This window comes from Cupressus sempervirens, chromosome 8 (genome assembly GCF_028749045.1).
Source record: "Cupressus sempervirens isolate cs-2001-9-10 chromosome 8, ASM2874904v1, whole genome shotgun sequence".
In the NCBI taxonomy this organism is placed as follows: domain Eukaryota; kingdom Viridiplantae; phylum Streptophyta; class Pinopsida; order Cupressales; family Cupressaceae; genus Cupressus; species Cupressus sempervirens.
This window is the reverse complement of record NC_143125.1, coordinates 767,449,990-767,463,425: the sequence shown is the minus strand read 5'-3', so window position 1 is coordinate 767,463,425 and position 13,436 is coordinate 767,449,990. Positions and strand designations below refer to the sequence as shown.

Genomic DNA, 13,436 nt, shown 5'->3' with positions numbered 1-13,436 from the left:
CGAGTTTGTAAGTGGATCTTGTTGAATCTTGCAGAATTCATTATGCAATTGCTATTTGTATTTGGCCCTAACTTGGAAGGCCTTACAATCGAGCATATTACATGTAATCAATTATATCTATGAATAAAAAGTTGTGATTTGGTATCAGATCTTGCATTATTGTTGCTTTGTTGTTGTATTTCCACTCTATGGTTGCTTGCTAAAGCATTGGACATCTCCTTTGGGGATTCTCCTACCTTGTACTACGTCACGAAGGCACTTATCATGATGCATATCGTGGATCACCATTTTCCTCATAAGTCAATACAATGACACTTTGATAGTTAACACATTTAGACATGAATTATTTTCAAGACAAGTTATTTTGAAAATTTAGATAGCATTAATTGTATGATTGAATGAATTATTTTGAAAATTTAGATAATGGCATAATTGAACGCACTATAAATATTGGTAACTATAGCCTTCAAAAGGTGCAAGGAAATTGACCCAATAGACCATTGCATATTTTACATCTTGTGTACCATAAACCTAATGTAGATTATCATTCTTCACTTTTAATTTTTCAACTCTTTGTATGTATATCCAAAAAAATACTCGTGTTTACATATTGAAGCAGCTACACTCCATACAAAATGTACCTTTGACCAAATTTAGAAAATGGTAAACACATTGGATCTTTGCGAAAATTTCAGCATTTGCTGTTGATTATCTGTATCCCCACTGCTGTAAAATTATACAAAAAAATTGTATGAAAAAGTGTGTTTTTGCCAATCTTAGAAAAGAAAAAATTGTCTTTAGGGCATTTTGTATGGAGCTTAGCTAGCACTCTTTCATACCATGTAAGTGGAATATCAAAATCTGTTGTAAATGACATCAAATGTACACCTACATGTTTGCAACATAATTGAAAAGTGACACTTAGTTTTCCCCGGTGTTCCAATCTTTTTATTCAATATCTCATACTTTTCAGTGGTTTTTGTTCTAAATGCAGGAAGAGTGATTCATGACTTAATAATTAATGCCAGTTGTTCATAGCAACTGGACATTCGTCCAGTAGAACAAATGTTTTCATCTTTTCCTTTCTTATTATATATTGAATAAAGCTATTAAAAATAATAGCAGTTCACAAAGGAGCTGCACAATGGAAAGGTAAACCACCACAGAGAAACAATAGTCATCCCCAAGGGGAGCAATCTTAAGATCAGCCCCAAAGGCATTGTATTCAACTGTCGTAATACAATAATCAGCCCCAAAAGAGACAAGCACCTCTAAATACAGCATGATTTAACTACTTTTCAGCTAGTGTCTGAAACACCAAACCTGTAGCAACCACAAGTAATAAAGCAGAGAGAAGAAAATGTATCTGAATTTAACTAGTCCATGGAGTTGTCCTGCACATTGAATAACACCATCATGAAGCTTTCCAAAAACTTACTCTACTTGACATGGCATGTATATTCATCTTCTCTTTGACATACCTGATTTGATCTTAGGAATTGCAATGGGTGAAAACAATTTACAAAATTTCAATTCATTCAAAAGACCACTTGAAGATCTTAGGGGAAATGACAAGTAAACATTGTTTCATGACAGACGCAGACTTAGGAAGTATTGCACAAATATCACTTAATTCCATCACAGGTCACCTTGTGTCCAGAACTTTAAGAAAACAAAATAGAGAGATCGGAAGCTACCCAAGCTACCCAATTTTGTCATCAATCTGTGGGAGAACATTGTATCTTTATGCATACAGAAATAGTCAAAAAATCATTAATGAATGCTATACGGGTCACTTTATTGAAGAACTACTACGGAATCGAAGGAGAAATTATCTAAACCTACACACTTTTTAGATCACTCTGGGAAATGTCATAACATTATCTATGCAGCAATAGTCAATTAATGACTGCATAGTTTCAGCAAAAACTTATAAAGACATTTTCTGAAGAATTGTTACCTCCATCTATGTAAGATTTTAATTATTAATCTTTCAGAATGAAATCCCTTTCCTGAAGAATATAAACTGTGAATCTGTAACAGAGATGTTGATGTGTTTGTTGTTCCTTACTAAATCTTCCAAAGTACTTGTGTTTGTACTAATGCAAGAGTTAAACTATATACCAGCATAGAAGAAAATGTTGCTTGTAACAACAGATGCTTGAAATAACTTCAACAAAGTTTAGCATTGCCAAGACGCTACTTATACATCATTGAGAAGATAAAAAGTTAAAATATAGACAAAATCATAAATGATATAGTTGATTTGTTGATATACTCAGCTTTGAGTCTGCTAGGAAATCAATTTCATCAGGTTCATATTTGATCTACAATGGTAAACTCGTGGTGGACATCTAATCAGAACTTAACAGAAAAACCAAAACATAAACTAACAGAGATTGTGCATGCTCTATATGAGTATAGTTGCTAAACCATTGAGGCTGTGAAATAAATTATTTAGTATATAAGAAGTGATCACTACATTGGTGAGCCGGTGACCATCTCAGTTCAGTCTAGCAATTATAACATGGAATATTTAATTAGAATAAAAATGTTAATTTCCAGGGAGTTGTTTTCTCTAAACAAATGAACTCACACATGAAATCAAAGTTTTGAAGCAGGCTGCATCTTTCTTCTGATTAATCCTTCTTGTGCCAATGACACAACAAGCTGCCAATCAGTGTATTTCAAATTAGTAAAAGTAAGGATCAGCATAGATTTTAAAGCACACAATTAACAAAACAGTCAACGTGCAAGCACATTCTTCTTTTACCTCTCCGGCTCTTGTGTACATGCGTCCAATATTGAATCCTCTACCTCCACTTGCTATTGGACTTTCCATCTACATGATATATCACAATATCAAGTGGAGGAATTAATGCAACTTACAAGTATCAGCAAAAAATAGATCCACAATGTGAACATGGACAATTTATTGATCAAATTTTGAAGTGAGTCTTTGAGCTTACCACAAACAATAACCATTCATCAGCTTTGAAAGGCTTGTGAAACCACATTCTGTGATCAAGAGAAGGAGCCGTTCATGACAAAGAATTTCAGTTTTTATCTCTCTTACATTCATTTCCCATAGTTAAACTTGGTTTTGACCTATTTAGTCATGCATGTAGTATTTTTCAGAAGATGCTAAATATACATATTGATACTACATATAGAGAGATCTATAGCTGAATATAAAATGTGTTACAGAACTTCTATACTATAATAGAAAAAATGAAGCCATGTTCCAATGGTCTGTCATAGCTTAGCCAAAAATGGGATTGAAACAATCTAACTTGACATGATGGTCTTTTCCTTTCTGAGTAGAAAAATCATATGTAGATGGCATGATAACCAAGTTCATAAAATTATGAACAAGAATAGCTAGAGGATTGATTTATAGCAGCCTATACAGACAACAATACCACCGCTCATGTACAAATCAGGTTTTAGCATAAGATACTATCAAGGTGAACAAAATGGGATACAAATAGTAAAAGATTTGAGAACTCCAAATGCATGCCTGTGATTGCTAGCACAAACTTCCACGTCTTTCACACTGAGAAAACCTAGCTCTATTTATTCTTTATAGAAATTCAAGTAAATAAACCTTCCATTCAGTAGATCCCTGACTGTATACAGCTGATCAAATGAATTGTAATATACAAGGAACACTTCCCACATTAAATTTGTACCAGACTCAACTTTAATGCTTTCATCGTATACCTATGATTTTCGACAACTAAGGAGGTTAAATCAAACTAACAAAGGTATTTTTTGATAGCTTGACAACCTCTTGCACACCAAAACGTGTTGTAATTTTCTTTCTTTGATTTTTGTAGGAATTTATTCTAGAGATCTTAATACTATAGAGTTACAATGACATACATGAATCCATTCATAGAAATGACATTCACGGGTCCAATTAAAGATAATATTTCATTTTAAGCCCCTGCGAATCAATATCATTTAAAAAATGCCATGATCCAAACATCTATTATGACAGGTCAGAACCATCAATATAGCACATACAACTTCAAGGTAAAATTGGAGTTCATACCATGATACTTCAGGATATTTTTATTGTCAAAACCACCAGCACAAAAGAAAATATAATGCACAACCTGTATGCCAAGCTTCTCAACAGCCATTATGGTCATTCCTAGGAAATATGCCAAAGTAAAATGAAAAACAAGAAGCAAATTTTGTGAAGCCACTTTGATGCTTTCAAACTAGAATAAATGGGTACTCGTACCCACACCTCTAGTACTCGGAACCACGTACCCAAGTACTGGGTACACATATCCCAAGTACTGGGTACTTGGTGGAGAGTATCATAGCTAAGGATCTTGATTAAAATTTCTGATTTTTTTTCGGTTTTTTGTATGCGTATCAACTTGTTGTTTACCACACTTAATTCAATACCTAATCAGTTCAAAACTTTGATACAATATTGATTAACAATAAACTTTATCACTGTTCAAGTTGGAAGTTTATCATTTGCAATATGTCATTGTCATATGATTTATGATCTTCTTGTTCATGTTTAAAGTCTGCCTTCTCTGTTCCGCATCTAAACATTTATCATATATTATTATTACAAACATATAGCAAATCTGAAGCTGAAAACAATATATTACATTTGCAAACTTTATCACTATTCTTGTTTTGAAAAACTATTGTCATGATTCATAATTTAAGATTTTCTATAAATATAAAAGTACTATTAAAAATAAAGTCTGACATACCCAAGTACCCCTGTCCCCTATTATGTAAAGTAGCCGTACCCATTCCTGTACCGGTACCCTAAGTACCCCAAGTACCCCCGTCCCTGTGCAACCTTGAGCATAACCCACTTAAGCATGCTCCAAACACCCTAGCTGACGTATGTGTCATTTCAAGCTTTCTCTTCATTCTAGGTGTGTACAAGTTTTTCATACACAGATCTTAGTTTCCTTTAAGTCACAGCAATCATCTCAAAGTTTTGTGAGATATATGTCTACCTTTTAGCTTTGGAACCTAGAAATCGCAAAATTTGACTTTGATCTTTGATCATGATTTCTCCAATATAAGATGCATTTTTTGTTAATTCTCAGTGAAGAACAAAGCTCCTACACCACATCACCCTCCTCCTACTATGTTGTCCATCCTCCACCCTCAACAATTCATAATAAATTATAATATAAATAAGAATCAAATAAATTCTATTTTTCATTATAGATAAAATACACTTAGAATGTTAATCAACTAATGAGCTAATGAAAAATAGACCAACTGAATTGCTTTGAATAATATCACCAACTTCAATGAAGTTGGTCATTTTGAACAAAAGCAAACATTAAAGCTACAAATATTAAAGTAGGCATCTTTAGCTATTGGTATCCATACTCCACATGGATGCATCCCCTGCCATTTTTCTTGGGGATGAGAATTTTCCATCCCTAAAGGTGTCCCTTTTTTTCCAAAAAATGGCACCGTCCCCAAAACAAGGTTTTCAAACCTGCAGGAAACTTGGGCGTAGATTTCAAAACTAGGGATGACATAGGCATCCCTCGACCATCCCTAGGGTGGAATGCCATTCTTGACAACCCAACAAAGAAAAAAGGCATCTGCTCTATAACGAAAAAAATATTTAAAATTATTTTCTCCACTCAGTCGACCCAGGTGGGTTTGAAAGACATTTAAATATATGAAACCCTGGTTGAGGAGACAAAAACACCAAAAGAGGTAAAAACTTACTCATTTTACCATACTTGCCTGAAAGAACTTAGAGCAGCAGCAGCAGCTCATGAACAAATTTTTCATTTTAGAGTTGCAAGAGGAGGTTTCATCATCAAATCTTCTTCATTCCACATATTTTTTTCATTTTCCATTTGTTTATTTCAATTTTGTAATATTTTTTTTTATTTTGCATTTGTTTTGCAACACAAGGATTGTATTTTGAGTGAAATAAATTTCACTTTAAATTGGAACACTATTAGTATTATTACATTGCATAATCATGAGCAGCAGTGAGTAGGAGAGTAGTGATAGCATGGATGTGGAAATGCAAGAAATTCAAACATATCAAAAAACCTAGTACTAAGGCAACCATAGGGGGTCTTCGACTTCAACTAATATGGATGAAGCAAGGGTGAAAACTCTAATTCATTTGAGTGCCCTTCCAAAGCCCTCAAAATTTTTTTAAAAGGACCATTCAACCCCAAGAAAACTCTCCTTTAATTTGCCACAAGAGTAGACAAAGATAGAAAAAATGATTCTAGGATAGTAGGGAATGGGAGTGCCATTTGTGCCTCAAATATTATTTTGGCAGATATACTAGAGTTTATTGCCATATTTTATGGATAGGTGGTCAAGGGTCAAAGGTTGCAAATAGATAACACAAGCACAAAATCTTGAGACAACTAGATTGCACATAAAGGGGGAAGCATTAAAATCAAGGACTTCAATAGAGGATGTGCTAGCTAGTTTGCAATCTTTGAATAAACATTCTATTAAGAAAGTGTCAAACCAACTCCAACTTCTACTAAAGAAAAGGGAAAGAAGAGTGTCCATGTGAGTTTTGTTCCACTACAACATATAGAATAAAAATCCAATGTTTCCGGATGAAACACTAAATACTCAATCCTCTCTTGAATAAAGTCATCTCTCAAGCTTTGGGTTTAACCATGGAGGAAACTCTGTAGTTAAACGCACTCAAGCTGGAGTAGTACTGGGATGGGTGACCTCCCGGGAAGTCCCAGTGCTTCACCCCTATGTGCATCACCTAGATCCAATGAGTGCTAAGTGTTCCATTTATTCTCATGAGAGATGGATTCATGTTGAATCACTACTCATGAAACATGGGTCAATGAGTTTGACTCAAAATCACACAGTTAAATCTTGATAGCAATATCACAATTTGACTTACTGTGGAAATTATCTCCTACTTGTCATCTCTCAAGTTAAGATCATGAAATGGCTTCAAGATTCCTTTAATTGTGCAAAATCGCTCATTGAAATAATGTGATTTATTGAGATCACAAAGGTACTCACACTATTTGTTCAGTGGATATTCAAGTGCTCGCACTCCTAAAGATTTAGCTTCAAAATGTGCAATTTAAATATAATTTTGATTTAGCAACTTCCACTTCAGCTTCAACTGAAATCCAACTCCTACTTCTACTTCTAAATATTAATGCAAGGAATCACGGTTGACTTGGACTCTGTCACTTTCAGCTTAATCAATGACTCCACCCACCTAGAGCAAGCTTCTAAGGAACACTCAAATGGTTTTCAAATCAATATCCTCTCTCCAATTCTATCAAATGAATGCAAACTAAAGATTGACTATAAATTTAAGTTAAGTGTTATCAATCATCGGCTTACCATGCAAGGCACTCCTACCATCAGCAAGGGGCAACTGCCCCAAATTTGTTCGAGTCAAGCAAGCGACATCCACAATTACTTCCATTCAACTAAACTACTTCGATGTAAAAATAAATCTACTCCAAGTGAAAGATACAGGAAACCATGCAACACTTAAAAGCAATAACAAGTAATTCACCATTAAGAACCAACAATGAACTATCCATGGCTTCAAAAGCATCATAAAAACAATTTAATCAAGTTTTTACTTTAGTTAGCCTATTCTAGAATCTAATCTACTTCTAGTTCTCTAGCTTTCAACTCTGCTACTCTTAAAACTTTCTACCCCCTTAGAAATGAGAAGCTCCTAACCTTTTATCGTTGTTTTGATACAATGAAGGGCCAAGATCGAATGAAGATTGAGGGCGAAGATTTCTTCCCAAAAACCTTAATTAGGGTTGCTAAATTTACAACCAATCACATAAGAGCACCAATCATGGGCCAGTAAGAAGATTACAATGGTTTTACAACCGATGAGAAATCTGGATAGTAGACATGATTTGATTGAATGTTCTTGATGTTGAAGACTGTAGCTGCAATAGAGATCTTTATCTCTGATTTTTCTATATGTTCAAATAGAGATAACACCTCTATAATGTGTCAACAATTGCAGAAGATATTTAGGATAATATTTGAGATAATTATATGAAGAGACATGAGACATGTGCCATACAAAGAATCATGCATTTGGAAAAATGAAGAGTCTTGTACTTGGCAATTGAAGATACTTTAAGTTATGTTATGAAGTGTCTTTCAATTCTATGTGTGTGTGTGTGTTAGGGAAAAAGGGAGACACTTTAATAGGATTGTAGGTCTTTGCTTATCCAAACCACTAAGCCATGCAAATATGTATGAAAGAGAAAGAGGGGAATTTCTAAATATGATTCCACTTATGATCCAAATTAGATTAGCTAGAACCCAAAGGAAGAAGAGTGCTAATAGTAAATTTGAATAATAAAGGGAAATGCAATACAAGTAAATGTACTCTTTGGCCCTTAATAGGATAAAGCAAATGTGAAATTAAAGCAATTGTTTTAATAATAGAGATCTAGATGCTATGTGTATACAATTACCCTAATTAAAATATAAATCTAGGGTAAAGATATGAAAGGAAATAAAATATGAAAGTCTCAGCTTCAAATGTGTAGAGGAAGATGTACTTTAGCTTCAAAAGTTGCAAATCTGAACCATTTTCTGAATAATAAAATGATGAAAGGAACAAAACCCATAAATCTTCTCAGAATAGGGCACTAAACATCTAGGTCGACTTGGAAGGGCACTCTACAACCAAGTTGACATAGTCCGATGACTTGTAACAAACTTCTCCAAAAAGCTCTCGAAGAGGAGGTTCTAGATCTGTAAGCTCTGACTGGTATCCTGTAGATAAACACAGAAAAGAAGACTTTTGGGGATTTGTTGGGGGAGGGATTGCCTTGGTCAAGCCCTAAGTTAAGGAATAAATTGTAAATGATAAATGTAAAGGACACAAGATAAATGTAAATATTCACCTTGCTTCTAGAAACCCTTGTCAATAAAGATTTAATGTGATATAAGTTGTAGATCTTGAATACGATATGAAGGATGTAAGATATCTCCATAATTGAAATGGATCTACGATAACCACATTATCAAGCCATAGATGTAAATATGTATCAATGAAGAAGATAATGAATGCCTCAATGTAGATCTCATCCCTTGATGACCAACAAAATGCTAGAGCTTGTGTAATGTTCCCGTCATAAAATAAATTATTAATTATACTTTTGTCAATGGGCCGATTGATTTATTATATCTCGGACCCATTTCTATTTTTGTTTTTGTAGGTAAATGTTACCATTGGCTATCTTTGTACACCCTCAAAAAGGTTTCCTCGATAGGTATTTAAGCACAGCTTGTACATAGTTGTTGGTATGCATTCTAGATTATTTTCTTTGTACTGCGAATTCTTGTTGGGATTCTTTGTTGTTCGCCACGGAAGTGAAATATCTTCCCTACTTGACTTGTCCGGTTTCAGTGGAATTAAACCCTCACCCTATTCCGTTGTTGCATATGACTTTTCACTTGAATTTGGCAAATCAGAGCATTATTTACAAGTGTTATTGTGTCTAGATTTCAACTAAATCTATTGCGTTTGTTTCTTAACAAGATTGCATCCACAGTCAGTAATTTATCATTTCTAGCACAAGCACCTATCCGTAACATTCCCATGTTGTTTTACTCACTTATCGTACGGCCTGCAATCTATATCATATAGCCAAGTTGAAGACATACTCCTCCTGTCTACCGTATGGCTAGGCATCTTCTGTATGGCCAAGACTTGGCCCCCATACAACATTGCCCCTACCGTACAACCTTCAGTGGCCTACTGTACGACATTCTAAAGCATCCTTTCTTCTTGATACTGTACAGCATCCATCGGCCCTCTTTAGGTAACTGTACACCATAGCTCTTTTGATTTCTTTTCTCCCAGAAGGGAACAGGAACATCACAGCATGATGAGGAAGTGCTAACAAAGAATCCTTGAATGCTTCAAGAAACTTGCTTGAATACTTGGATGCTTGAACTCCTTGCCTTGTTTGCTTGATGCCTTGTGGAAGTCATGTAATGTCTTGAGAATGGGACATAGAAATGAAGACTCCAAGCCTCCTTATATATGAGTTTTCGAGTAGGAAAACAATCAAGTTGACTGGAGAGAGGAGTAAAACTGATTAAACTCCGAAGACCTTTCGGGCCCCAAGCCCCGAAATCATCGGGGACTAGAGTCGACCTAGTCCTGGACTAGGTGAGCCTATCGACCTAAGCCAGGGAAGGTCGACATAAGTCAACCTAGTCCCAAAGATCAGGTCCAAGGTGCCACAGAAAGAAGAGGTAGGTGCCAGAAAGGATAGGGTGGAAGAGGAAGAAGATAGGAGAAAAGGGGATCAAGCATGGGTAGATCCATGGTAAGAAGAAAGGCATTGTAAAGGGTTTTAATCGGTTTTAAAAGGGAAGTGCATCCATTTTGAGATGGTACTCTATATATATATATATGATTGCCTTGTGCGATTGTTTGGTATCATGTGAAAGTATTGTACTTGAATAATTATTATCAGATAAGAGATATTTTTCTAGTGTGGCTACTATTTTTCCCTTCAAGTTGAAGGGTTTTCCCATGATTTATTGTGTCTTTTGTACTTATTTTGTTTATTGTTGTTATCATTATTTCTAGGCAAAAACATTAACACTTGGATCTAGAATTTTCTAATTGGAGAAGACAACCAATTGCTAGCCATGTCATCAACCTTATCTTGTAGATCTATTTAATCATGTGCTTTCAATTCTGGCTTGTAGAATATGTCTATTAAAACTACAAATATTTCTTGCTCAATTGTTAGAAAGTAACCCTCGGTGAAGAAAATCTTAATTCTCAATCCTTCTAACTTTGATTAACTCTTCCAAAGCTATTATTAGCCTTCTAAGGATGATAGAAATGTTTCATGTTTTCAAATTGTTAGCATCTTCTTGAATTTTATCTATCTTTTGAAAGTCTTTTTGAATTGGCATGACTTGGATTAGCATCCCGAGCTTGTACTTTGAACTGATTTCAATTTGATAATGCCGTTCTCATGTAATTGAATTCCTAAACTTGATCTTGAACTAGAACTTGCACTAGAACTTGACTTGAACTCCTTTTCTCATTTGGAGTCTTGGAGCTTGAGCTTAGGTAGCCTTCGTGTAGCACCCACTCACTTTCTTCACCTAGGTTTACCTTGCAAAATAAGAAACAAAGTGTATTAAGTTAATGAAAATTTAATGGACCAATGAACGAAAACAAAGAAAAGTCAGAATTTTCATGGAGTGAAGTTTCTTTCAGATTTTATTGGCAGTATGAAACCCATTTAAATTGAAATCAAATCCCCCCTTCCATGTGAAATATCCCAAATTTTGATCTAAGCACAATTCTGAAATGAATTTGATGAAGTTCTGGACTTTGAATTGATTTTTGGCTGCTATAACATGCCCAGATTTATCATTATCATGCTCCTCATCCCAGATTGGAGGAAGACCAGTTGGGACAACTCCAGCTTGCCTCCTAATCACATGAAGAACATTGCAGCACATTAAGATGCCATCTGCTGCCACCTTGGATGGACGAGATCACTGGCTTGTTTGAAAATTGTTCTCCGCTAATAGAAGAGCTCATTTTGGAAGACAGCTCGCAACTTATTTGGAAAACAATTCACAGCCTACTCAAGTTGGATCTCACTGCCTTGACTGGAAAGAATTTGCTGCCTAAATGTGATGTAATTTCACTGCTTATTTAGGAAGAAATTTTGCTGAAAATATAGAGATATAGCTTGCTGGGAATAGTGGAAATTGTTTTGGTTTTAATTTGATGTAAAAAAGGACTTAGCCTTCCTTTATAGGCATTCCGCATGTGGAAAGGCAGGTCTCCCCAGGTAGGCCTTGCTTTCTTGGTCAATGAAATTTAATAAAAACTTCATTCATTTTGCCCTTGAAGAGGTCGACCTGCATGCCTGAATTGCATTTAATTTTGATTTAACATTTCAAATTTCATCCTCAAGGGTGACCTGCATTTAGATTGCAATTAGTTTTGACTTAAAATTTTAAATTATCCTCCACTGATTCCGACCATCCCATCTATTAATACTGGGCAGAAATGAACAGACTTTGGGGATTTATGCTCAGGAGAGGGCGGATTTGCTCTCTCTAGGGTAATGTCCGTAAAACAGAATATTCAGCCCTATATAAAAGATTCTTAATTTGCAAACAATATTGTAGCATGCCCTCGTTTGGCAACAAAATCAGGCCTAAATAAGGGGGTCACAATTCATATAGATTTGGCCCTATGGGCATTAATGAGTAATGTCCCCATTTTTAGCAGGTTCCTACAGTTGGCTTGGTCAGTTCACCATTTCAACCCTCGTGAGCTGACAATGGGATTTGAGGGTCTCAGTTGTGGCGTTATAGACTTTTCAGCAGCCTACGTTGTGCTTTGGCTCCAATTGAGTTAGCGGAGTTGGGTGATGCTTTCAATTTTTATTTTAGGATTTCGATTTGAGCTCCAAGAATCTTGGAGGGAGTGTCTATTTATAGTAAGTCACCACGTCAAGTTCATTCATCGTTTTTTATCATCAGGATCACTTTGATGTTGTCAGATTTCAATCGAGTGAATTATTATTATTATTCATCTAAATATATTGAGGTTGCTATTTTTGTTGGTATTGTTGGTCGATCACTTCAGTATCATTGCTCATTGGAACCAGGATGAAAAGTTAAATCGTGGGAACAAGAACCAATGGCCTTTCATGTAAAAATATTAAATTATGGTGTAAAAGGTCATTTTTGGAGCCAAAAGCAATTAATAAATTATATTAATGGCACTTTATTATATTTTAATGTTCTGTAAAGAAAGCTTCTTAAGTGGAGTTCTTGTGGGAAACTGGTGCTATTTGGGGATTATAAATATAAGGACATTTGATAAGAAAAGCATCTAATTATTTGATTATCTTATCTTTTTTTGTTGTCTTTGTGACATTTTAAAGTTCTGTAATTTTGTGCCCTTGAAGTATAAGGGTTTGGGACCTACAGCTGAAGTATTGCAGATTCAATTCTGAGATTGCTTGGCAAATTGTACTAAGGTACACGATTTGTGATTTATCCTACTATATTAACTATTGCTAAGGAGAAGTTTAATTTTTCTTGATGTTGGATGTTGTTTTGGAATTTGTGAAGGGATTCACTAGAATTGTTATATCAAAGTGTGTGCTAGTTAATTTGGAGTTGGTTAAGTGCCAATTTCTATCTGTTGTTGGGTGTTATTTTGTATTTGCACTTTGGGAGCAGCATTTTCCAAATCTGCAATTGCATTTGTTTGTCGAAAAATTCTTTGTTGCTGTTATTCTTCATTTCAGAAGGTTTCAAGGCATGTCTTACCTGTAAGTTCATGGATTGTAACTTCTAATTTTTTTGGGTATTGTTGATTTAGATTATATGGGATATTTTATCAACTGGATTGTTGGTATTTGTGA

At 35.0% G+C, this 13,436-nt stretch overlaps 1 protein-coding gene across 6 annotated transcripts in view; it reads right to left on the bottom strand.

Annotated features, from left to right (window-relative positions):
• Positions 1-403: 403 nt before the first annotated feature.
• Positions 404-13,436, bottom strand: part of LOC149544673 (acyl-CoA thioesterase II) — a 313,792-nt gene continuing 300,759 nt past the window's right edge. For 2 of the 6 annotated variants that reach the window (XM_089795239.1, XM_089795241.1), the window contains 4 exons: positions 2,970-3,018; positions 2,774-2,842; positions 2,597-2,670; positions 404-726 (listed from right to left, as the gene is read on the bottom strand). In XM_089795239.1, the coding sequence (XP_089651365.1) occupies positions 2,605-2,670; positions 2,774-2,842; positions 2,970-3,018 (184 nt within the window). In that variant the 3' untranslated portion in view covers positions 404-726; positions 2,597-2,604. Of the gene's footprint in view, positions 727-925; positions 1,395-2,596; positions 2,671-2,773; positions 2,843-2,969; positions 3,109-13,436 lie in introns of those variants that run through there. The other 4 variants (XM_089795238.1, XM_089795240.1, XR_016355064.1 and 1 more) reach the window with 3 other exon arrangements.